Source organism: Canis aureus, chromosome 24 (genome assembly GCF_053574225.1).
Source record: "Canis aureus isolate CA01 chromosome 24, VMU_Caureus_v.1.0, whole genome shotgun sequence".
Taxonomy (NCBI): Eukaryota; Metazoa; Chordata; class Mammalia; order Carnivora; family Canidae; genus Canis; species Canis aureus.
This window is the reverse complement of record NC_135634.1, coordinates 49,967,221-49,992,179: the sequence shown is the minus strand read 5'-3', so window position 1 is coordinate 49,992,179 and position 24,959 is coordinate 49,967,221. Positions and strand designations below refer to the sequence as shown.

Sequence of the window (24,959 nt, the reverse complement as noted above, 5' to 3'; positions counted from 1 at the left end):
AGCCCGGGGGGGGGGGGGGTGCTCGGATGGGGACGGTGTCAGCCGGACGGGGGGTGCTCAGCCCGGGGGGGGGGGTGCTCGGATGGGGACGGTGTCAGCCGGACGGGGGGGTGCTCAGCCCGGGAGGGGCGTGTCAGCCGGACGGGGGGTGCTCAGCCCGGGGGGGGGGGGGGTGCTCGGATGGGGACGGTGTCAGCCGGACGGGGGGTGCTCAGCCCGGGGCGGGGGGTGCTCGGATGGGGACGGTGTCAGCCGGACGGGGGGTGCTCAGCCCGGGGGGGGGGGGGGTGCTCGGATGGGGACGGTGTCAGCCGGACGGGGGGTGCTCAGCCCGGGGGGGGGGGTGCTCGGATGGGGACGGTGTCAGCCGGACGGGGGGGTGCTCAGCCCGGGAGGGGCGTGTCAGCCGGACGGGGGGTGCTCAGCCCGGGGGGGGGGGGGGGTGCTCGGATGGGGACGGTGTCAGCCGGACGGGGGGTGCTCAGCCCGGGGCGGGGGGTGCTCGGATGGGGACGGTGTCAGCCGGACGGGGGGTGCTCAGCCCGGGGGGGGGGGGGTGCTCGGATGGGGACGGTGTCAGCCGGACGGGGGGTGCTCAGCCCGGGGGGGGGGGTGCTCGGATGGGGACGGTGTCAGCCGGACGGGGGGGTGCTCAGCCCGGGAGGGGCGTGTCAGCCGGACGGGGGGTGCTCAGCCCGGGGGGGGGGGGGTGCTCGGATGGGGACGGTGTCAGCCGGACGGGGGGGTGCTCAGCCCGGGAGGGGGGTGTCAGCCGGACGGGGGGTGCTCAGCCCGGGGGGGGGGTGCTCGGATGGGGACGGTGTCAGCCGGACGGGGGGGTGCTCAGCCCGGGAGGGGGGTGTCAGCTGGACAGGGGGTGCTCAGCCCGGGAGGGTGTCAGCCGGACCGGGGGTGCTCAGCCCGGGGAGGCCTCCCAGCCGGACGGCCTCTCAGCGCACGGCGGTGCCCGGGGGCCCTGACCCGACCCGGGACACTCTCACGAGAAGACGCGGGCTGCGAGCCCGGCCGAGCCCCCGCTCCCCGCCCCCCGCCCCGGGAACGCCGCCGCCCGCGCCCCGGCCAGGACCGCGAGACGCCGCGCCGCGCCCGAGAGTTCGGCTCCAGGAGCCCCGCCCCCAGCTGGTCCGCGCGCGCAGACACCCTCCTCCTGGGCTCCCATTGGCCCGGCACCGCGTGACGTCATCAAAACGGGCCCCGGGAAACGACAGCTCCACAGGAGGCGGGGCTTCGCTCCCTCTTAAAGGAGACGCGCCGACATTTACGCAGCAGGTGCTCCAGGGCCACTTGGTGCCCAGCAGTGGGTGTGGTTACTGGCCGAGCACTTTCTGAGAATTGCCTAGAAATTTGATTTTCACATTTCCTATTACAAACTTGTTGATCATCATGGTCTCTAACACTGGCCTTCTTCCTAGTGATTTGTGTGCCTCTTCGGAAGGGTAGAGACTAACTTAGGAAGCAGCAACCCGTGGCTTGTTGCTGCCCTCTTGCTTTTGTTTCCTAATGGATTTCTCCCTGCGTTCCCCCTTCCACTCTCTGGGTTCATTCTGTTCCTTCCTGACGTCATGCCTTCAGGCCGGCTTCCTTTCAGGCTCTACTGAACTCTCCACCTCTCCCTAGGGTAAGGACCACGTGGCTGTCACCCACACGCCTCCCCACCCTGTCCCCTTGACAGTTCCTGGCGGAAGGGTTTCAGCCCGTGTTACTGTGACAACCTTGTTTCTTGCCCATCATTTTCTTCTCCCTGCTTTCCTAGGAACCTGTCAATAGTGGAATCCCAGCCCTCGACAAATCCGTCCAGAGGCAGGAGGCATTCTAATCACTGAGGCCTCCCTGGGGCTTCCCCACGTCCCTAGACCGGGTGCCTTGTGGGCCTGGTGCTGCCCTCCTGCGCAAGCCACCGCCTGGCCTCCTGGTGTGGGCTGCCCTCTTGCTGGACACCGTGTTGTCCTCTTTCTTGGGGAGGAGTACATCCTCCAAGGGTACATGGAACATAAATTTTTAAAGACACTACAAGTCTTTAGCTTGACTTTTAGCCTAGCTGAAAATACTCCCTTCAGAATTATGCAGGTGAAGGCCCGCACTCCTCTGTGGCCCAGTGTGGCACCTGACGACTCCAGACCTGTTCTGACCCCTGACACTTTGTACATGTCCTGTTATAGTCTCTCCAGAAGTTAGACGATCTCCTCTCCAGTTCTGAAATTTCAGTGATGTGTGTTGGCAAGTCTTCTTCCATTGGGTTAGTGCTACGCTGTCCTCTGGAAACGTTGCCCTTTGTCCTCAGAATTTTCATCTGTTGGAATCCACTGTAAGACATGTGACCATTTGTTTGGCCACCTTCAGTATTGGTACGTTAGGTCTTTCCTTTGTCAAAATCCAAACTGCATACTAAACTAAGACAGAGTCTATTGCAGGGCTGTCGGCCTGCGAACCAGGTAGCCCACAGCTACAAAAGCAATGAGTTCCTGGCTGTTTACAGGCTAAGAGGCCTTAATGGAACAAATATGAAAGGCACTTTGTTTTCTCAGCTGATTGGTTGTCTAGTGGTGTCCTTTCTTATGTGGACGGGGTAGCTGGGCTAGGGAACAAGAAGTCCAACGGCAGAGTGACAGACCCAGCATTTGGGGGCTGGCTGGTGTCGTCCTCTGCTGACTTCTGGGAAGAGCCTTCAATTCCTGTAAGGTTGTTTCCTTGACAGGCCTGCAGGGATGGCCTCCACTCCATCCCTGACCTAAGGGACTCCATTTTAATCTGGTTCTATACATTAGGCTGGTGGGATTCCCTGAGAAGCTTCTTTCCCTGATACCCGGCTGAAGAGTTGATGTACGGAAGGCTGAATGTGGCACACTTCCTTTCACTCTTGCACTGGGTTGGGGCAAGTACCACTGCCCAACTGTGTGCAGCAGGGTCAGGACTACGTCTCAACCTGGCTCTTGGCCAGTCCTCCCACTTTCACCCACAGCCACTTCAAAGGTACCTGAGCTGCTGATTCCAGGGCCTTTGGGAGCTCTGCAGTGAAATCAGATTCTCAGATACTCTCACTTCTTACAAGGTGGTTACCTCAGATGTTTCTGTACCAGTTACCATCCTCCGTTTTCTTGAGAGGTTGATCCCTAAATGTTGTTGCTATTCAGTCATCTTAGTGGATTTGTACATTTTTTAAAAAGTAAAACTCCCCTGTCACTTTAATGGGATTTCAGAAAGGAATTATGGCAAATGGCCACTGTACAGAGGCTAATCTGGGAATTTAAGTGTCCAGCTGAAACTGTGGGCTTTGTTACCACACATGAAAACCGGACAGTGCAGGAAAACCACTCATCTCTGCCACACAAATTGAGCTGGTTTGGGACAGAAAGTGAAAACACCCTTCCGTCCGAGCAGGAGTGGTGTGTGTGCAGCTGGGGGTGGGGAGTGGCCAGGATGCGAGGAATGAAGAAGGTATCCGAGACAGCAGGCACAGAGAGCATCCTAGTGGTCTCTGAGATATGCATACATGTTTTTATTTAGTTCCTTCCCTGCTGGGTTCATCCCAAAGCTTCATACCTCACCCTCCCGCTGTCAAAGTAAGCCACATGTAACAGAGGCCCAGAAACAATGGTGCCCACAGCTCTCCACCGCCTCCCCCTGCAGAGCCCCACAGGGACAGTTCGCTCTGCTTGAAAGCCGTGGGTTTCAAACACTTTAAGGGCACGTTCTCTTCAAACTGGAAACCCCACTAAGTAAAACAGGCTTGACCGGAAGTTTAAATCTGTGCCACATTCTGGGTGCCTCCCTAGAATACCAAGATCCCTCAGAGCAGTTCAAAAAAGTTCCTCTCTCCGTATCATTACAAACTTTCCAAGGAGCCCATCACGTGGCTGAAATGTGTATTCAAAGATTTCACAAGACCAATTTCTACCCGTTGAGATAAACAGTCCGAAAAAGTAAGGCATTGGGGATGGGAGTTGAGTTAAAGGGTAATAAAGCGTTTATTAAAGTTACAATAACATATCAAAGATGTCCATCATACTTGTGAAAACTCTTCACCAGGCACAAGTGCAAGAACAGTCGCCGTCCCAGCAGCAGAGGGCAAACACACATTCGTTACCGGAGCGGAAGGGACACGCAGGGACTATGGCGAACACTCCCTGCAGCATGTCTCCACGCACACAGGCCCCTGCGGGTCACACTCTCATGCCCACCACCAACCAAGCACTGTGCCAACACTGCAGAGCTGAGCGGGCACGCTGGGGCTAGAGCACAGCAGGAAGCTGTGACTTCAGAGGTACAAGAAGCTGTGTTCACAAACACCACACTCAAGCTGCATTTACACACATTCGTACATTACTTGGTGGAGATCTGAAATCAAAACAACAACAACAAAAAAGGCTGCCCATGTATTCCAGACACTGGGTGATTACATGTTAAGGCAACAGAAGTGACCCCTGCTCCCCGCCTCACTGCTCCGTCGGCTTGTCTGCCTAGGATTATAAAGTGTATTTCTGTACATCACTACACTCCAAGGTCTGCGTGGCCCTCCCGTGGAACTCTCCTGAGACAAGCCCACTAACCACTAAGAGTGCACACCAGTTATTTTATTCCACACCGAGGGGTCAGGCTGTAGGGGGGTGGGAAGGAGATAAAAGTAAGTCAGGGAGAAAGGTCACATGGCCACATGAGGCACTTTCAGCAAGTAGATAGGAGTTGGTGGGGAGCCCAGACCACTGAGGACTGGTCACCATGCGCCTAGGCAGGCGGCCAAAGGGGCAGGGCGGAAGCCTGAAGCCTCAGCCCCAGAAGGCCTGCTATTAGCGCCATCACCAACATGCAACGTGCCCCAGGCGCTCAGGGGTGCCACAGGCCCCGAGGCCCGAGGTAAGGGTGGGCCCCACTGAGAAGGCCACGCAGTACTCCCAGACAGTGTTTCTCATGGACGCAGGAATGGCTTGATGCCTACCCCAGAGGGCGGTTCTGCCACCGCCAGGACATAAGCATGACCCTCCAACTCCACATGTGGTGACCTCAGAGCTTACTCTTAGACTACCAGGCAGCAGAAATGCTGTGAGAGCCTTCAACAACATAAACAGGCTGTTTTAAGAATCCAAGAGGAATTTCTCATCATCATGTAAACATACACCATAGCTGGACTGTGGTTCCCTGGCTCTGGGACTTCAGAGACTGGCAAACTTAAGAAGAAACTCTGGGGCTTGACAAAGAGCAGCCAGTATTTTATCTTCATCTTACAGCCAAGAGCATTAAAAAAAAAAAAAAAAAAATTATGTGTGTGTGTATATATATATTATCACCTTTGTTACATAAAAGTACATTTTATCACCCAAGTTAGGAAGGACATTATCTCAAAATAAAATACAAACCTCTAGGTTGAATAAACTTGACCTCATAAGTTATTTAACATGTGCCCTTGTACTTACTGACATGCACAGAGCCCTCTGTGCCAAAGGCCTATGCTATGGGCCCCCATGAGCATCGCTGCCTGGGGGGGGGGGGGGGGGGGGGGCACAAGGTCAAGCCCGATCCCCAAGGTCACAGGCCCTTCCAGCACCTCCATCCCCTCAAATGCATATCCACTGAGAAAGGGACAGGAGTCACGAGGGCAGTTTACAGTCACAGGGAATGCTCAGTACAAAGTGCTCTCACACACGTTCTCCCGTGTGTCCTCCCAAAAGTCCTGTGGGCATGTACAGGTGTGAGAGTGCAGCCTCCACACTGCCTGGGGCCTGCCTGGGCCGTGCAGCAGCATGCAGACAACCATGGGCAAAGCATTTCCCTCTAAGGCTGATTTTCCTTTGCTCACACCTATGCTTGCTGCATGTTCCTCTCCTCCTACTTCTACATGAACCCTTTATTCAAAAAAATCAATGCAAGAAAGAAGGTAAAAAGAAAAAAGGATGGCACTTAAGCCTGAGAACAGAAATATAGTCAACATTAGAAAACTGCTAATTGTCCTCTTTTTAAAATCACCTAATGGGTGCATGTGGAAACTTCCCAAATGTCAAAACAGAACATCAAAAACCAAGCATCAAAAAACAAAAAAACAAAAAACAAAAAAAAACAAGCATCACTGCCTTCAACCCTTTTCTAGAACAAGGCAGGACATAAATAAATAAATACATAAATAACATAAGTAATAGGAAAAGGCACAGCTATGTGTGACATTGATGGCTTTGGGAAATACACTCAAAATCCACACCCAAGATGCCAGAGCAGAATTCTCAGAGGTATCCCTGCCCACCTGTCCACAGCAGCCAAGGCCTACAGCAGGACTCTGTTTGAGGGGAGAGACGGGACACTCCTGGGACCAGGCTGAGGGGGACACTCTGGCTCGTTCCCACGGGTCTGTCATGCCCCTCCTTGCGGGGCTCTGGGGCCTGCCAGGCAGCAGCCTCATCACACCACCACCACCACGTTTCCTTGCTACGTGGGACCTGGGTGCCCCACACCTCAGAAACATGATTACCCTATCCTTGCCAACAGAAAGAAAGGGAGCTTTAGGAAAGTTACTCACAACAAGTAGGAATGGCCTTAAGCAACGATGTACACTGTTTCCAGATTCATGTTTGGCGGCTATGAAGTTTCAGACTAGAGGGTGAGCCTCAAAGCTGTCCAGATTCCGAAAGAATCAGCAGAGTCTGGTTGAACAAAGCAGCAGACCTGTCCTCTGCAAAGGAAGAGCGGATGCCCTGGTGTCCTGCTGCTGGCCTAGAGCAGAGCACACTCCAGGGGCAGAGCAGGAGAGGCCCCACCTCCTGACCCTGCGCTCCTGACTCACACCGCCTCCCGGGCCAGGTCTGGGGGAGACACAGCAGTGAGGGTCAGCTCAGTCCATTCCTTTAAGAGACCCTGGAAAAATCGTTCAAGACCCCAGAAATCAGCCCCGCGCTTACTTCCCTGGGCTACGGACCCTAAGACCACGCTGCTGGGCCCTTGCCTCGGCGCAGCCGGGTGGTCGTGCCTACAGGTACGAGGCTTCTGCCCTGGCAGCATCCCCAAGCACTGCTTTCCAGAAGGTCCAGGACAGAGCCACTGTCTACCCCGGGCAGTGCTGGAGAGGCCCGGTCCATAACGGGCCTCTGCAGAAAGCACCCAGGGGGGCAGACGCAGAGTGTGCCTGGGGAGAACCTGAGCCAAGAGGGCAGAGGAAAGGGGACCCAGAGTTGGAAGAGCTGAAAGTAAGGTGAACTACCACCCACACTCTCTCAGCCCTACCAAGATGACGACCAGCCACTGCTTTCACACCACTGGTGACAGGAGTTCCCTGCCAGCGGCTCAGTCCACCCATGGGTGGCTCGAACTTCTCCATGTGGAGACAGAGCCCCACCTCCCCAAAGCTCCCGCCACAGCCTCACTGCGGTCCTGGGCCCACCCCGAGTGCCACAAGGAACACCCCTGATCCCTTCTCAGCCACGGCACCTGGCTCTGGCTCTAACGGCCCTCACCAGCTACCCACAACCCGCAGCTCACAATGTCACTCTGACAGGCCCCAAGCTCTGCATAAGCCCAGCCAACCAGGGCCCCCAGGCCTTTGGCAGCAGCGCACACGCCGAATCGCAGGCTCCGACAGCCATCCCACAGTTACACTATGGCCACAGCTTGTGATAGGGTCACTGTAGCCACGTGGAGCCTCCAGTGATTGTCTTCCCCCCGAATCATAAGGGACTCTTCTCCCCTCTGTCCCCACGCATACACCTACAGGTCACAGCCCAGCTTTCTGGCAGAGCTGTCCATGACACAAGGAGGGGTTTAGAATTCTATCCTCGAGCCAACTAAGACAATGACAGGCACTGCGTGTCTCCTCGGCTAAAATATACAGTGCTGTCAGTCATGAAGTAAACCTGCATCATTAATTCAATGATTACAAATTAGATCTCTCTTACTATAGAAAACCTAAACTCAGATTTGGAATTTACCCATTTCTAAACACTTCTGAAGGTGAGAATCACCACGATTCCACACAATGGTCATCAGAGGCTTCAAACTACCAGATGTGGTTTCCCAAGAAACGGCGTCACCTGGAGAGCTCTGAGGAGGCAGCCAATGGCCCACCTCTACAGACACAGCCAGTCCCGAGCTGCACAGCCGGGATGTGAGTGACCCCTGCCCACAGCCAAACACCTGGGGATGATCACTTAGCTCATCTCACCTACCAGCAGCCCCAAGGAGGCAAGGGAAGACCCCTGACCTCACTGCCCCGTCCTTAGGTTCAAGGAGCAACTACAAAGACATCAGGTCCAAAGAGGCAAAGAGCAATCAACCAAATGCCAGATGTGTTGTCCACTGGACACTAAGCAACTGGAAGCTTGGAACCATCCAGAGGGCAAGTGAATCCCCCCGTCCTGGAGTGTGCAAGGACTAGAAGGCAGCGCCACAGGTGTTTCCTCCGGTTAGAACTGGCAGTGAATGCTGTTTGGAGCAGTCCTTGGTCCAAATGGAGGCAGTCATTTTCCTGGCTAGATCTTCAGTGTGGGCCTCCTAAGATCAATCAGTGTCTGGAAGCTCCCCAAAGTGAAGGGGCAGAGAATTCATGAGACCTGCTGGCGTGACACTAGGCACAGTTAGGTATCAGAACAGGTGCAGTGCTGCCAAAGGGTATCCCGTGAGACTCTGAAAGGATGCAGGTACTGACTGAGCTAACACAGCCAATCCATGCAGCCAAGAAACCCTCTTAGAGACAATTAACAGAGGACACTGCTGCCACAAGAAGAGAGCACTGAAGTGGCAAGGAAGGGCTGTGTGTAGACAAATGCCACATGTCACCCCCAGGAGCAGGGAAAACAAACTAGCAAATTCATGAACTGCATTTCCGTACTCTACTTTTTTTTTTTTTTTTTTTTTTTTAACCAAAGCTCTCTTTTCATTTAGGTGTCAGAAGGTTTTAATCAAACAATGAAATTGAGAAGTAAAAATATAAACAGAAGCACAGTTCTGGAAAGTGCTAGGCGTCTTCCCCACTGGAGCCATTAGCAGGCCTCCAACCTTGGCCCGTACTCACACACACCGCAAGGCCCACTTGGTTAACATGCTACCGTGAGAATCCACAACAGAGATACTGAGGAAGAACGAAATGGAATTTTGTATGAACTTTTCAGCTGACAATGACCCCAGGACTGTCCGATGCCCCAAGCACCTGAGATGGAATTACAGTCCATGAGAACAAGGCGGTTTCTGCTTTACCAGGAGCCAAGTGGGATTCCATCAGCAGCACAGGATGTGGTTCACGGGGGCAAGAATCGGCGTCAACTTTCACGGCAGATCACCTTCTTCTCACTGCAATCAACTGCTGCACCGGAATTCTACTCATAAAGCAGAAACTTTTTTATGGGGTCTGGCAGAGGCAGCGAGGGAATCAGATGAAGCCGGTATTTGCCAAGAACTCTTCTCACGGCCACACGGCACAGACTCAGCAAGGTCCTGGGGACACCTGGATCGCCGTGGGAAGAAAGGGAGACAGAGGGAGCGAGGTTAACTCCAACGACCGCAGGCAGGACTGCACTGACGCTCACTGCCAGCTCCCAGCTCTACAGTGGACGGCGGGCGGGGGGGTCCCTGGTGAGGAAGGTCTTGTCATCTGCTCCGCCCGGCTGTGGAAAGGCTGGGATCTCCCCCTGGGCCACCTGCTCACCGTGACAGCACCTCCTTGACTGTGGTTAATTTCCTAGACAGAAATCAGAGCTGACCACTGAAGGTGCTGGCAGGTGTGAACTGACCCTCACCCTCTGTCAGCCTCGGCTCCTGGGGGATCCCAGGAAGTCCAGGGGGACCCAGGAGACACAGGCTGAGTGCTCTATGAGGCCTGCAGGCTGACAATTTTGCTCTGGGTCAAAACGCCCTAGCCACGTGTCTGCCTTGTGAAGCAGGCACAACCCAGGCAGCTTCGCTCCACCAGGATGACTCCAGTGACCACTTCTCCAACCCTTTCGGGGAAGGCTCCATGGGAGCACGTTTTAATGACTGGCTGAGGAGACCCCAACAACAAAAACACAATCAACTGAAGTTCTGTAAGAGGTAAGGGTCAGAGAAAAGGTTTTCAACTCAGATGCCCTCAAGACCCAGGCAAGGAGGCCGGGCACGGGTGGGTCACGGAGGGCCACAGCAGCCCACAGGAGGTGCACAAGGCCAATTTCTGAGTCCCGGATAGAGTCTCAGAGAAGAAGTCCAAGCCCCAGATCAACTGCACACAACCTGGCTATCGATTTATTAATTCACTAGCAAAATCTTTCTTCATAAATAAGCAACTATGGGAGTTTATCCTAACAAAAACCAGACATTATCACATAATAAAAATAACGGTATTTGAGTGGGAACTGAAGAAAGGGAAGGAGGACCCCTAGAGGAGGAAGGGCTTGCAATTTGTCGTCAGGCAAACATGGAGAAACTATGTGTAAGTGAAGGAATGTGGGGTCACAAAGCAGAGCAGAGGGGTAGAGAGACTATAATTCCAGGAACTTCGAACATGTACTTTTATATATTCCTTTGTATCAACTCTTGGGTGTCTAGGAATTTGAAAAGGCCAATCTGGAAGTAGTCTGGAAAATTCCTGGTCCTGACTAAAGATTCTGACTAAGAGCTTCACTGGAAGGGTTTTTTGTTTTTTGTTTTTTTGTTTTTTTTTTAATCACTATAGCCCGATTCATTCGGTTGAGCCAAACAGACTGCAAATCAGAATGGAACTCAGGCCACTTACTTCTGGCCTCTTTAAAGACTTGCAAGGCCTCGGGGTCCACCTTCCTTCTGCCTCTTGACTCAGGGCCCAAGGATTCCCACTTCACCAGGTTCAGGTTGGCTCCAAACTCTACGAGCAGGCTCACGAAGGCTGCCTCACAGCCGTGACGCAGGACGGCATCCATGACACACCCGGGGGAGCCCCTGTAGAAGCCCTGCGTGTTGACAGGACCATTGCAGTTGAAGTCGGGGTTCGCCCCAGCCTGGAGAAGCAGCTGGAAGCACTGGAGGTTGTGGTAGGCTGCGCTGATATACAAGGGGCAGACCACCAAGGAGGTGAGGCGCCGGGAGAAGGGGGGCCGGATGTCAGGAGTCAGGTGGTGGTTGACATCGACGTCAGCCCCATACCTACAGGGGAGACACAGGGACAATGAGACCTTGTGGGAGACCAGCCAAAGTCAACAGATACCCACCACACCCTGAGGAGACAGGCCTGACCTCCGTGAGCACCGGGGAGCCGCTGAGGAGACCCCACAGACCACGATGGTCTCACGACTTCCAGCAACGTAAGACACTAGTTAACAACTTGGAGTCCACTCACACAAAAATTCATAAGGGAACTCTGTAAGGCCTGTGAGGAGCTGACAATCTTATGGCTATTTAAACTACTTCAAAACCAAGGGGAAAAAAGGAAAAATTCCAAATTCATTTTACGAAATTAGCAAAACAATCCCCAAACCTGACGAAAGCCACACCATAAAAAAAAAAAAAAACCTACCAACTAATTTCACTTATGAATATCAATTTAACAACCTCCAATGAAATATTAGCAAAGAGAATCCAAAGTATATTAAGAAAGCAATAACCATGACCTCAGGAGGGTTATTCCAAGAATGCAAGGGTGGTTCCAATAGGAGAAATTCTAAGAACACAGTTCATCACATTCACAGAACTAAGAGGAAAATCATGGTTACCTCTACAGATGATAAAAAGAAGGCATGGGCCAAAACTCAACACTAATGCAGGTTTATAAATACTCAAAAAAAAAAAAAAAGTGATAGACATTTTCTTCATAAGATAAAACCCAGATGTTGGTACCTCACCTTATGGGAAAGGGGCAGCTCTCCTATGGAAGCCGGGGCAAGCCGCCTACACCTAGCCCACTATTATTAAGGCATTTTAAAGATTTATTTACTTAAGAGAGAAAGCGTGGGCACGTGCACACACACGCACACACGCACGCGCAGTGGGGGTGACTGGGGGAGGTGGCTGAGGGAGGCGGGGGAGAGGTAGAGCGGAAAAAGCAGCAGACTCCCTGACATAGAACTTGACCTTAAGACCCTAACGCATCACGACCTGAGCCAAAATCAAGTCAGACAATCAACCGAGCCACCCGGGGCGCCCCTATTCAGGCCTTTTAAATAAAGTTATTAGTGCAATCAGATAAAAGAAAGCAATTAGTCAATTAAGATTATAAAGGAAGAGGAAATTTTTTCCCTATTTTCAGAGGATATGACTATGTCTGAAAAGCCCTAAATAATTAATGAAAATACAATAAGCAATAAGAGAATTTACTAACTAATAAAGTTATAAAAGCAATAGACTTCATACATACAAAAATAAGTTCAAAAACAAAAGGAAAAAAGACCTCATTTATGACATCAAAATAATTTTAAAATGAGATATCTAAGCATAAACTTCACAGTTTGTGTCCAAAATTTGCAGGAGGTAAGTTAAAAAACACTACTAAAGTCACACAAGTAGACGTCAGAAATGGAAAGATTCACCACTGCCTTAAAGATGAGGGCTCAACATTATTAAGCGGTCAATTTCCCCTAGGTTTATTATATAAATGAAAATCCCATTCTTAGAACTATATAACTTGATTATAAATATAAATAAACAAAAGTAACATCTCTGGAGTTACAAAGTTGATTATAAAGTTCCTTTGGAAAATCAAACAAGAAAAGATGTAAAAAGCAAAGCTTTTCTTTTTTTTTTTTTAAAAAGATTTTATTTATTTATTCATGAGAGACACAGAGAGAGGCAGACACAGGCAGAGGGAGAAGCAGGCTCCCTGTGGAGAGCCCAATGTGGGACTCGATCCTGGGACCCCGGGATCATGATCTGAGCTGAAGGCAGACACTCAACCACTGAGCAACCCAGGAGCTCCAAAACAAAGCTTTTTACCATAAAAATTAAAGAAAAACTTTTGCATGGCAAAAAAACAGCATAAGCAAAGTAAAACAGTAAGTGGAAAAGTTGGGGGAATATTACAAAAGATTAATATCGTTAATACATAAAGAACTAATAAAAGGAAAAGATCAGGGCACCTGGGTGGCTCAGTCAGTTAAGTGTCCGACTCCTGGGTTTCAGCTCAGGTTGTGATCGCAAGGTCCTGGGATCAAGCCCCAAGTTGGGATCCACATTGAGCACGGAGTCTGCTTGGGACTCCCCTCTCCCTCTGCCTTTCCCCCATGCTCACTCTTGCTCTCTCTCAAATAAATAAATCTTTTATTTGTTTGTTTGTTTTAAAGGAAAACATCAACTGTTTTACAGGAAAATGAGCAAGAGATATTGACAGTGGTAGGCATCTCTCAGCCATTTGAAAGGATGCTCAGCCTCACTCATAGCACAAATGCAAATTAAAACTACTTTTACACCTGAAACATAAAATTATATGTCAATTATACTTAACAAAACAAACGAACAAACCCTACCCTGAGATACAACTTCTCACTTATCACACTGGGGAAAAGCAAAATTTTATTGACCAAACTTTAGGAAACAACAAATCTCATTCGGATCTGGGGGCAATGCAAAATGGAACAGTCCCACTAGGAAAACATTTGGCAAAAGCTGGCAAAATTACATAAGCATTTACCCTCTGACCCATCAATCACACTCTTGGAATCTATTCCCAAGATACATTTACAAAATTCTGAAAAGATGCATGCACACAATTCATTAAAACCTTATCCATAGCTGAAGGCAGGAAACAACCCACAGGTCCCTCAAAAGGAGACTGGTTCAACAAACTGTGGTCCATCCACATAAAGCAGCACCGAACCACTATGAAAAGGTGTGAGGAGTATCACTAAATACTGCTCTGGAATGACCTCAACACATGTAACAAGTGAGAAAGGCAGGGCAGTGAAAGTGTGTAGCATGCTACTGTTTATCTGAGGGAAAGTGGTTACAATACATACCTGTCTATGACACAGACCTAGACACATAGACACTATGCTTATTTTTTAACAATGGAGCAATAAACCATATAAGTTTTAAAAAGTCATCTATAGGGGGTTGACGGAGACCAGCACAGAAGTTAGACTTCTTTTAATATACTTTGTTTTACAGATTTGACTTGGGAACCATGTAAATATATGTCATAAACAAATTAAAAACAATCCACAAAAGTTAAAAGGAAAAAAACAAAACAAAACACTTTAACCCAACTGTGTTTCCAGATGGTGCCATCATGTCCTGCCTGCAGGTTGGCTCCTCTTTTCAACTATACCAAACAACCAGACAGCCAGGCTACTCTCAACATCAGATGACCTAGAAGGACCTAAGACAGGAAGCAAAGCTTGCCAACAGGGAAGCTTCATGCAACATCCCCATTGCCGCCGCCTGCCCCCCCAACCCCCATGAGCTCACAGCAGTCCCTGAGATAATCCTTATGGCCATCCAAGAGCTCTCCTCTTCTGAGGCCCACTGACAGCCCAGATGTAAGGAAATGCATCTTTCACGGGACAGATGCATGAACAGTCTGACCTGGAAGCCTCATTCTTCAGCAGAGCCGATCTCTAAATGACTGTAAAAAGGCAGAGGCTTCTGGGTCCCCACAAGAGACCTGCCCTTATCTTCTGGGAAGTCCAAAAATGTGACTTACTTCAAGAATTTGGAGTTCTCTCAGCCCAAGTGCAAGCTACCAATCTAGGTCTCTTTAATCTAAGCAGAGGCCACTGACTCAAGCATGGACGGCAGCCTAGCTCAGTGAATCAGTCCTGGCAAAGCTAAGAGGATGCCTCCTAAAAGTGCCGCCTGGCATGGAGTATTGTTAGCCCACATGAGATGAGGAGTCATGTGTGAGAGGGAGCAGCAACATTAGACTGGTTACAGATGGGGGATTGGCAAAATAAATATATATGTTAAGGATAAGGGGAACCAGGTCTCTGTCAGAAAAGCAAATAAATTTGGAAAAGGGAAAAGTAGGAAGGCCTCTGTGGTACCAGACTGGATTAGAAGCATCCGGGTGAACTCAACTGCCAATGTATGTAGATATAGAAATGTGTTTATATATAACTTAGGGTCTGTCCGATAGGAGGGCTGAGAACAGAATGGCCCATATGTAATAAACACTATCAGTATCCAGATCTTGGCTTCTAAATACCATTCTCCATTAAAAGAAACCAGGACTCCTTGGAGAAATGACTAATTCCAGGGCTAAGACAGGCATGACGCTAGATGAGCCTAGAATATGCTGTTATAAGACAAAATAAGAAACTGTTCAAAGGATGCAGGGGACGTGTCATGACAAAGTTGGGCTCCCTGCAGCCAAATCCGAGACCATCTGAGCGTCAAAGTAAGTAACAATAATGAGGGATTATAACTCCCGAGATAAGGGAGGAACCATAAGTCTAACACAAATAAACAAATAAATTAAAAATTTGATGAGAAATGATATATATGTGTTGCATGGTACCTCTCCACAAAATACGGATTAAATAATTACAGAGGGGAAAAAGAATAGCTTTACAGTGAAGAAACCTGACAGATACCACCTTAATCAAAAGATCAAAGTGAACACCAGCAGTAACAGGCCCAAGTGCAATCCTGTGCAACCGGATAGGATCTGGCTCCTGTGAGATCACTGCCCCGTAGGCTTTACCTGACTCTCATCTGAGTCAACACCAGACAGCCAGCACCTGCTTCCTTGGGCTTCCAGCACCCCAGACAGCCCTCAATGCCACACAGGTTTTGTCGGCACATGTTTCACTGCAATTAGGAAATGACAGTATGAGAAGCAGAGATGACAAGTGGACAGGCAGGGGTCTAGAACACAGGAAAGAGCATCATCTTCCAGGCCCTGATATAAATGTCTGGCCAGCAATCATATTCTACCACCGATCTCATCAGCATTATTCTGAATGTCCAAAGGAACTTCTCTCTGAAACCCACACTTCTGCTTTCAGGCAGCACAGGCCTAAGAAGAGAAAGGAGAGGCACACAGACCAATGTGCTCACAGGCCAGTCCGCTTCCCCACTGATGCCACGTAGCATCATCAGACACCACTAACACAAACATCACCCAGCCTCCTAGACACTCCAGCACGGACAGGAGTGTCCTAAAACATAGACCAAACCACACAGAAACTGCCATTTCACTTCACATACTCAATCAATTAAGAAAAAGAGAACTAGATTTTAAGCAGTGATATTTTTTTTTTCCTCCTTTTGTCAGGGACAGGTCTTCCAAAATGTTTGTACTTTTGGGCAATATGACAATCTGGTATTACTGAACTATGGGAAAGACAGCCCTTCATCCACTCATAAAAATATGCTGGATAGAATCCAGTTAATTTTAATCCTGAATATTTTCCAAAATTCCCCTCCTGCTTTTAATATCTCTGGCAAGGAACCACTGGGACAACTCAGTGAATCAATATAAGTTTTGCACATACAGAAACACCACTCCTTACCTTCTTTAAAAAAGTCAGCAACATATATCAAGGGAATTTACAAATAACAAAGTAGAATTTACTTGCAGAGAAACAGCAAATTACGGCGTGACAGCAAAGAGCCCTGCATTATCAGGGCCAAGGACCTAGGAAGGCAACAGCTGACATTCTATTTAGATTATATTATTTGTTCAGTAAATCAACCATATCACTCCCATTTTCCAAAAGTCAGTAAGTCAGTTACCTGGTAATTTAGAAAATAGAAAACTTTTAAATATGTGTTCTTGGTACCTCGTTGTAATAGTAACATCCTATGCTCCAGTAAGAGAATAAGATGTCTTAATAACAGCCACACTTTCTCAAACAGGGCGTCTGTATATGTACTTCTGGAAGTCAAGCCTGCAGTTAATTCAAAGCAGTTGTGCATCATGAACTGACTGAAATGCCTGAAGGGATTTCTGGAACCAAAAGGAAATTTCATTGATTGATCCTATTCAAAAATATTTCCAAATTAATGACTTACATTCTCTAAGATGCAAAGACATGGGACCGGGGTGGCTTAGATTATCAGGCTAAAAATCCTTAAAGAGAAGGGAAAAAAGCATCACAGCTTTATCATCTTCTAATATAACAACCATAATACCCTTGTCTGTCTTTCCAAGAGCCAGTTCCATAGTTATTTAAAAAAAAAAAAAAAGTTTCACGTAATAAATATACTCTCAGTACACCCTGCGCTGGGCGAGGAGACACCAGGTCTCCTGCTCCTCAGAACTACCCCCACTGCGGCCTGTAACAATAGGACCCTTACCCGATCCTTTCCACACTGAAAACTGGCTACCTAAATAAACTGTACTCTGTCCAACCACAGGAAATGCCTCCGGAACAAGACATGGGGAAAAAAAAAAAAGCATCTTTGGTAGAAAGAAGTCACTGGAGACACAGAAAATGAAAATGTAATCTGGTTCAAATTCTTTAAAAATGTAACCATAACTATAATTGAAATAACACCATAAACTATCTAAAATAATAGAAAGTGAAAGCAAAGAAAACAGAGATCATGGAGCAAAGATACAAAACATGGAGCAGCTGAGAAACCGAGAGAGACACAGACCTAACATCAGCTATGGTCATAGTGTTAAATGTATGAGAAAACAGAATCCTTCCCAGTCCACTAAGAAAGGTGAACACCCACAGCGCTGCTTAAACCCACAAAGGTTAAAACTAAATGCGACAAAAGGCCTTCAATAAAACCTACAGTTCCCTTCCGATTTGATAATGAGCATAACCCACACGCAACAACTTTTAGCATCAAACAGGAAACAAAAAGATACTAGAAATAAAAAGGGAAACTGACAAATCACAACAGCAATTAAAGACGAACAGACTTCTCTGAACGTGGGGCAGATCTGATGGTTAAACATGTAAAACAAGAGGGACCACGAGGAACACCACCGAGGCTACCATACTGCACTATGCAAATAAAACACCCGTGGTTGGTACGGCATTACGAGTAACCATAGCAACCTAACCTTTTAATGTGTGACATTAAAAAAAATTAGAAAAAAACTCAAAAGAATCCCCCAAATGCAAATTATACACTGCACATTATCTGAGCCCAATACAGTAAAAGTAGTTCATAAAAACGTGTATCCAACTTTTCTCTTCCATGACCGTAAGAGCAAAGAAGAAATCGACTTTGATAATATCTGGTTGAAAAATGGGGGGAAAGTTCAGCAGATATGACCAAAGCTACACAGAAAGGTGAATTAATAACCTTGAAAGTTGACACTTCAGGGGAAAAAAATGAATAATCATTCAACTGAAAAAGGAGAGAAATAAAATTAAAATAAGGAAAATGGGAAAAATATAAAAATAGACGATCAGCAGAAAAATGAGAACTGGCAGGCAGCACTAAGAAGCAGCTCTTTAAAAAGACTAACAGACAAATCTTCCAACCTGTCTGACTTTACAGAGAGAGAGAAGTAAATTCAGGCAACAGGGGATGAGAGTGTGACCCCAGGAAGGCCAGCCATGGGGCCACGTCCCCCCAAGGGCCCGTGCAGGGCAACGGTGGCCAGGCCTCGGCGGGACTGACCTGATGAGCGCCTTCAGGATGTCGGCCCTGCCCACACGCGAGGCATGGTAGACGGGGGTGCTGCGGTGGTGCCGGCTTCCATTGGGGTCAGCGCCAGCTTCCAGCAGGATCTGGGCGCTCTCCAGGTGCCCGTTCACCACAGCCACGTACAAGGCAGTCTGTCCTTTCACATCCACGAGATCCACCTCGGCCCCTTTCCGGATGAGGAAGTCCACACAGTTCCCGTGGCCCGCAGTGGCCGCGATTCTCAGCGGTGTGCAGGGGAGCCAGCCGCAGCACCAGACGGACTTCTCGTTAATGCGGCTAAGAAAGAACACAGGGGGGCCGGGCTGGGAGGGCAGCTGGGAACCCCACAAGCTGCTCTGCTCCCTCTCATGCTGGCACATACAAGAAACAGAGACCCAGGGGGCAACCTCTTCAGACACTCCTAGGCTTCAAGAATGCCTCCACGTGCGTTCTGTTTTATGAAATGCTGGATCTGTGCATGGGGCAGCACGGATCTGAAAAGCCCACTGCAAAGCAGAGGAAACTGAGGCACAGGCAGACCAATGAACACTAAGCCAAGATCCCAGATTTCCTGACTCTTGGTCCAAAGTTCTTTGTTCCACAAACAGTGGAAGGGTCTGCCCAGGGAGACACTGCAGGATGAAGAGCAGCACAACTGTTGGCAATCTGTGTCAGGATCCCAAGGCCTCTTCCCACCAGCTACTAGCTGTGAAGGCCTTGAGGTGGGGCCTTGGCATCCTCACTGGGTCCAGGTGACCACTGTGGTCCCTCTGCCTGTGACACAGCACAAATGACAGCCTGCAGGAATCACTAAGGCCAACACAGAGGGAAACTGGCTATACTAAGCTCTCATCAGAAGTGACAATCAGACCATGACTCCCTGGTGAAGGAACGCCACGGCCGTGTAGTCCACCGACCCACCACGTCAGCAGCCAACTCCCTATGCAACTCTGAACACCAAGCCTGGCCATCCACATCACTGAAGCAGTGACACAGAAACACGGAGTGGGTCAGGGGTTCCTCCTTCAGTTGTGCACTGGCTTCCACTAGCCGGAAAGGCCAAGGAACACTCCAAGGACTCATTGTCAAAGAAGCACACGGCAACAGGAAAATGTCATCTAGAAACAGATCTACTAAACCCAAATATAAGAAGGAAAAAAGCATTTGGAAAAGCAATACGTAAATACCCAGTTGAACTCTATCCTATTTCTTTTATTCTACTATTACATCTGCAAATTTAAGATTTCCTTTGGCCTTGAGTCACTCGCATCAAATATTCATGCAGAATCCATTTGATGTCTTCGTAGGACGATCCTTTCTGGATCCTTAGAGCTTTTTTTTTTTTTTTAAATACTGTTATCTATTCTGAGGAAATAATGCTAAGACATTAGAAGTTAAAAAAAAAAAAGAAACCCATTCTCATACTGTTAGAAATCCTTCTCTTGGGAGCTATTCATAAAAAGCAGCATTAATTTCAATATTGACAGGCAAGCATTTTTTTCTATCAACTCCCTGCCATCCTAACTCTGACGGGGAAACAGAAACACCAAGCATGAAGGACTTTCTGGCTGCAGGTCAGTTTCTAAGCTAGCTGGGACTCCAATCTTCGACCCACAAAACAATCCAAGAACGCCAGGAGGGAAGACTCTGTGCTCTCCCAGGGGTCCCTGGTGGGGAAAAAAGTAGTATCAACACTCCGCTGCTGCTACCAAGGAAGAGCCTGAGCCGGTTTGGAGGAAGTGGCAGGATCGAGTGGGCAACAGGCAGGGTACTACAGACAAGGAAATAAGGTGAGCGCACAGCGCATCCCCAGGTGATGGGATGATGGCCTGGGCCTGAGCCCCAGGCCCCGGAGGCAGATAAGTGGACACCAGATGCTGGAGGAGGGTACGTCAGGAAGTCTGCACCCACAGAGGGGTAAGCACGGGAATATAACAAAGTTAGGTGAACTCACGTACACAGCTTAGGGTAAAGAGCCCCAGGAGACTTGGAAGGGGGCAGGACGACTCTTCAAGAGAATAACAGTGCTGCCCTCAAGACTAACATCAAGAAAGCTGACACCAGAGAGAGCCAGAAGTTTCCAGAAAATATAAAGGCCAAGGACAGAGCTGGATTTGAACTCAGGTCTCCTCACGCTCACTGCCTGGCCATCTCCTGCAAGTCCGACCATGCCTCCTCCGTCTCCTTTGCGGCCCTGTCCTCTGACACTAGGAGCATCAGGTTCTTCACCTGCACACCAGGGAGTCCACACCACAGCCTCGTGCAGTACTGGCCCGGCCCCAGCAGTGGCGCTCACCTCCGGTAGCTCTCCTCTTGCAGCAGGCTCCGGAGGGTCTGGAGGTCCCCCACATAGGCTGCATCATGGAGCCTCGTGTCTTCACAGTGCTCCAGCGGATGGTCACAAAACTGCTCCCTGAGCCATTCCTTCAGATTAGGACCTGCACTGAAGAGAGGGGCTCCTGTCAGCTAGGGGAAACCTTGCCAATACCAGGCAATAGGGGGCACCCTCTGCCGCGGGCCCCTTTGTCATCTGGACACCGGGGCGAGCTCAGGCGCTCAAGAATAAACCACTCCCGTGCTCCAGAAACTCCCAGTGCTTAGAAAAATATAGAAAGCTTCCCTTAATGAAACAAGCACATTCTTGACACCAACCTGACAAGGGTAGTAATTTTTAAGTGGGGCCGGAGGTAATGAGTCAACCCTGCTGAAGAATACAGAAGATCCTCAATAAAATATTAGCCAGGGGCAATTTAAAATAGGTATCAAAAAATCCACCATAGCAGTACTCTATCTATCCCAAGAATGTAGAGGTGTCTTAATCGTGGGGCACACCATATAATCATCTCCTATGTTACAAAAAGATACTTGCATCTGGCAAAATTCAACAGCCAAACAAATGCTGCTGTCTGCAACATGGGTGACTGCAGCAAGCTGACCTGGGCACTGACCTCACAGAAGTCTACAGGAGAATCTCATCAGATGGTAACCTAAGAGGGGTACACTGCTGAATATAGGTTACACCTCAGGAAGAAGGAACATTTAAAAACATATGCATATAAATAGAAAGCCAGCTTCACATAATGAAGACTGGAAAACAAAAAAGACAACTAGAGATAAGTGCTCAACACCATACCATGTGCTTGGACAAGATGAGTCAATGCTAGAAAAATTTTAAATAGCAACAAATAAATTAAGCAGATTAACAAACCTCTTTTGGGGGGGGTATATGAGATGTGACAAAAATATTATAAAAGTCTATCTGAAGAGGGCGCCTGGGTGGCTCAGTGGGTTAAGTGTCTGACTCTTGGTCTCAGCTCAGGTCTTGATCTCAGGTCCTGAGGTCAAACCGCACACCCCCCACACACACAGAGCATGCTAGGCATGGAGCCTACTTTAAAAAGAAAAAAGGTTTATTTGGAAATATGAATGAAAATCACTTAATTTTTAGTACACATGGGAAAAAAATACTACCCTACCAGTTAACAGAACGTATTCTCGGGACGCCTGGGTGGCTCAGCAGTTACGCATCTGCCTTAGGCTCAGGGCATGATCCTGAAGTCCTGGGATCGAGTCCCACATCAGGCTCCCTGCATGGAGCCTGCTTTCCTCTCTGCCTATATCTCTGCCCCTCTCTCTGTGTCTCTTATAAATAAATAAAATATTTTTTAAAAAGAACTTACTCTCATTTGAATAAAAAGATAAACAGAATTAATTGCCCAGAAAAGATCTTAGTATAAAGATAAATGGGTATCGAAATCTGTGAGGAATAAAATAGTTGCCATAAACTGAATGTGTCTCCCCCCAAGGTGATGGTATTAAGAGGTAGTGACTTTGGCAGGTGACTGCATGGATCATGAGAGCAGAGCCTTCATGAATGGGACTGGTGTCCTTATAAAATAGACCCCAGAGAGCTCCCACACATCCTCTGCGTGAGGACAAAGCAAAAATACTCCGCCTATGAACGAGGAAGCAGACCCCTGTCGGACAAAGAATCTGCTGGTGCCTTCCTTGGTCCTGGACTTCACAGCCATCACAGCTAAGAAAATTAAGTAGTCAATGAATTTGTAAAATCAGATACCTATTTGCAAGTAATTGGAGCCCAGCTCACACTGGAGCCCAGAAACAATCTCCAGATTATCAAGAGTTTTGCATACATCACTACAGACAGGGGCACAAGGAAAAAGTAGGAGTGCACACTCCCAGCATGTGACCAGGCACAGATGGAAAGCATACCCCTCCACAGGTGGACTCTTTCCAATGATGGAGTTGCTTTTACATCCAAGTCAATGTCTTTTGATTTGGATGTAATGTTTTTTAAATGTCTTGTAAATGTCTCTTAAATACCAACTATATACAAGGAAGGCCTGACCACCGTACAATGGGGGCGATGAATAAGCTTCTTTGCCCTTCAGAACTCAACGGTTCACTGGCAGGTGGGCAGGGCAGCAAGAGTTCACACACACACACATGGCTCAGCCAGGCTGATCCCACAACCACGGAGGCAGGCATCAGGGAAACTGCAGGGCTGCCCCCCCACCCCGATCTTCCTCCAGCTGCTCTCCTCTTGTACAGCAGCTACCCTGCAGTTTCAACCCCCAGACTGAAAAAGCTCAAAGCAGGAGTGAGTACGATTCAGAACGTGTAGAGCAAAGACTGACAGATAAGTGGGAGCCACAGATGTTTGCTAAGCTCTTCTCTGGGCCTCCCTTTGCTGGCTTCTTTTCAACCCACCGCCTGGTCCAGCTCAGTGCAGCCTCCTCTTCCCTAGCTCCAGATCCAAGGATAACTTCAAGTTTGCTTTTCTACCAGCTTCTTCACGGTCAACACAGGGACTCCACAGAGCTCTCAGACCTTAACTGGAAATCTCTGTGGCCCCTCACTCCCAGGCCTGCAACACTGTAAATAACAAAACAGTGCTGCGAAGATGTAAGAGGCCCTGCATACAGGCCAGAGCAGCCTGTCTCCCACACTACCCCCCGTCTATAATGGGAAGGGGCCATCCCAGTCCTCCTCTATTCCATACGTCTCTCTCATGCTCAAATGACATCCAGACATTAAAGTCCTGATCCCTGGGGTCAAAGTCAGTACCCACCAAACCCCAGGATAGAAGAAGGGGCTTCGTTTGACCTGCCCCTGTTCACTGTGGTGTCCCCAGCCAGGGCAAGGTCTGGCCAATAGCACTTTCCTCAATAAATGTCTGTTGAGGGACGCCTGGGTGGCTCAGCGGTTGAGCATCTGTCTGCCTTCAGCTCAGGGCATGATCCCAGGGTCCTGGAATCAAGTCCCGTATTGGACTCCCAGTGTGGAGCCTGCTTCTCCCTCCACCTGTGTCTCTGCCTCTCTCTCTCTCTCTCTCCCTCTCTGTGTCTCTTATGAATAAATAAATAAAATCTTTGGAAAAAAGGTCCCAGGATCGAGTTCCGCATCAGGCCCCCCTGCATGGGGCCTGCTTCTCTCTCTGCCTGTGTCTCTGCCTCTGTATGTGTGTGCGTGTGTGTGTCTTATAAATAAATAAATAAAATCTTTGGGGAAAAAAGGTCCCGGGTTCGAGTCCCACGTCGGGCTCCCTGCATGGAGCCTGCTTCTCCCTCTGCCTGTGTCTCTGTTTCTCTCTCTCTCTCTCTGTCTCTCATGAGTAAATACATAAAATCTTTGGGGGGGGGGGGGGGAGTCTGTTGAAAGAATGAACAGAGAGGGATGAAAAGCGCTCCTTGAACCAGTGTCCAAGCCTAATCAGCTCTCTGGGGGGGGGGGGGGGGTCTCTCCAAAGACCCAGATGATGATGAACGTGTGTAAGGTCCAGAGCCCATAAAAGCATCTGGTACGTGGGGCGAATCCAGAGACTAACCCAGAGGGAATCCCAGCACAGGTTAGGAGGGAACGCGTCCCCCACGGAGCAGACAGCGCAGCCGCCCGCCCCGCAACTGCGCGCCCGCTTGGCGGGAGGGTCTCAAGGTGGAAGCCCTAGGTCCGACGGCCGCTCGGCTGGGCTGGGCCGCGAGCACGAGCCTCTGTCGCCCCCGGACGTGCTGTGTCACGGCCGCCGCCGTCCTGTCCCCGCCCGTGCAGGTGCCGCGGCGCCCCGGGCAGGCGGCGGGCGGCGGGGCGGAGAAGGCCCCGCGTCCCGGGCAGGCGGCGGGCTCCGGGCGCTTCCCCGAAGATGACCCGAGCCCCGTCCCGACAGCCGGGGGGGGCCTCTCACGTCCCCGGCGGCGGCTGGGCGGCGGCTGGGCGGCGGGCTCCACCGGGCAGCAAGGCCGGGCTGCAGGGGCCCACGACGCGGCCCCGGCCCGGGCACAGCCGCCGGGCTCCCGCGACCCGGGCGCCGCCCCCGCCCCGCGCGGCCCCCCCGCCCCCCGCGGCCCGGCGGCTGCGCGCACGTTACCTGCGGGCCCCGGCCCGGCCCGCCCGTGGGGGCCGCCGCCCTCCGCCATGGGCGCCCCGGCCCTGGCCCTGCCCCTGTCCGCGGCCCCGGCCCGCGCGCGCCCCGCTGACCG

At 49.9% G+C, this 24,959-nt stretch overlaps 1 protein-coding gene across 2 annotated transcripts; it reads right to left on the bottom strand.

The window, feature by feature from the left end:
- Nucleotides 1–3,962: 3,962 nt before the first annotated feature.
- On the bottom strand, nucleotides 3,963–24,959 carry ASB1 (ankyrin repeat and SOCS box containing 1). 2 transcript variants are annotated; one of them, XR_013363496.1, is made up of 6 exons: nucleotides 24,848–24,959; nucleotides 20,759–20,900; nucleotides 18,457–18,759; nucleotides 10,700–11,085; nucleotides 9,190–9,436; nucleotides 3,963–6,676 (listed from the first exon to the last, which is right to left on the bottom strand). XR_013363496.1 is itself a non-coding variant. In XM_077869456.1 (5 exons), exons 1-5 carry the CDS (start codon nucleotides 24,894–24,896, stop codon nucleotides 9,309–9,311), a joined length of 1,008 nt encoding a protein of 335 aa, XP_077725582.1. In that variant the 5' UTR covers nucleotides 24,897–24,959; the 3' UTR covers nucleotides 3,963–9,308. The 2 variants fall into 2 exon arrangements, 1 of the variants encoding a protein (XP_077725582.1); XM_077869456.1 differs by having other exon boundaries at nucleotides 3,963–9,436.

What these genes read in the sequence shown, in the direction of transcription:
- ASB1 (XM_077869456.1), bottom strand. Translation starts at nt 24,896, where the DNA reads ATGGCGGAGGGCGGCGGCCCCCACGGGCGGGCCGGGCCGGGGCCCGCA. An exon ending in CAAGAGGAGAGCTACCGGAG is followed by an intron (nt 18,760 to 20,758) that starts GTGAGCGCCACT and finishes GTTCTTTCTTAG; the next exon opens with CCGCATTAACGAGAAGTCCG. An exon ending in ATCCTGAAGGCGCTCATCAG is followed by an intron (nt 11,086 to 18,456) that starts GTCAGTCCCGCC and finishes TCTCCCCTGTAG; the next exon opens with GTATGGGGCTGACGTCGATG.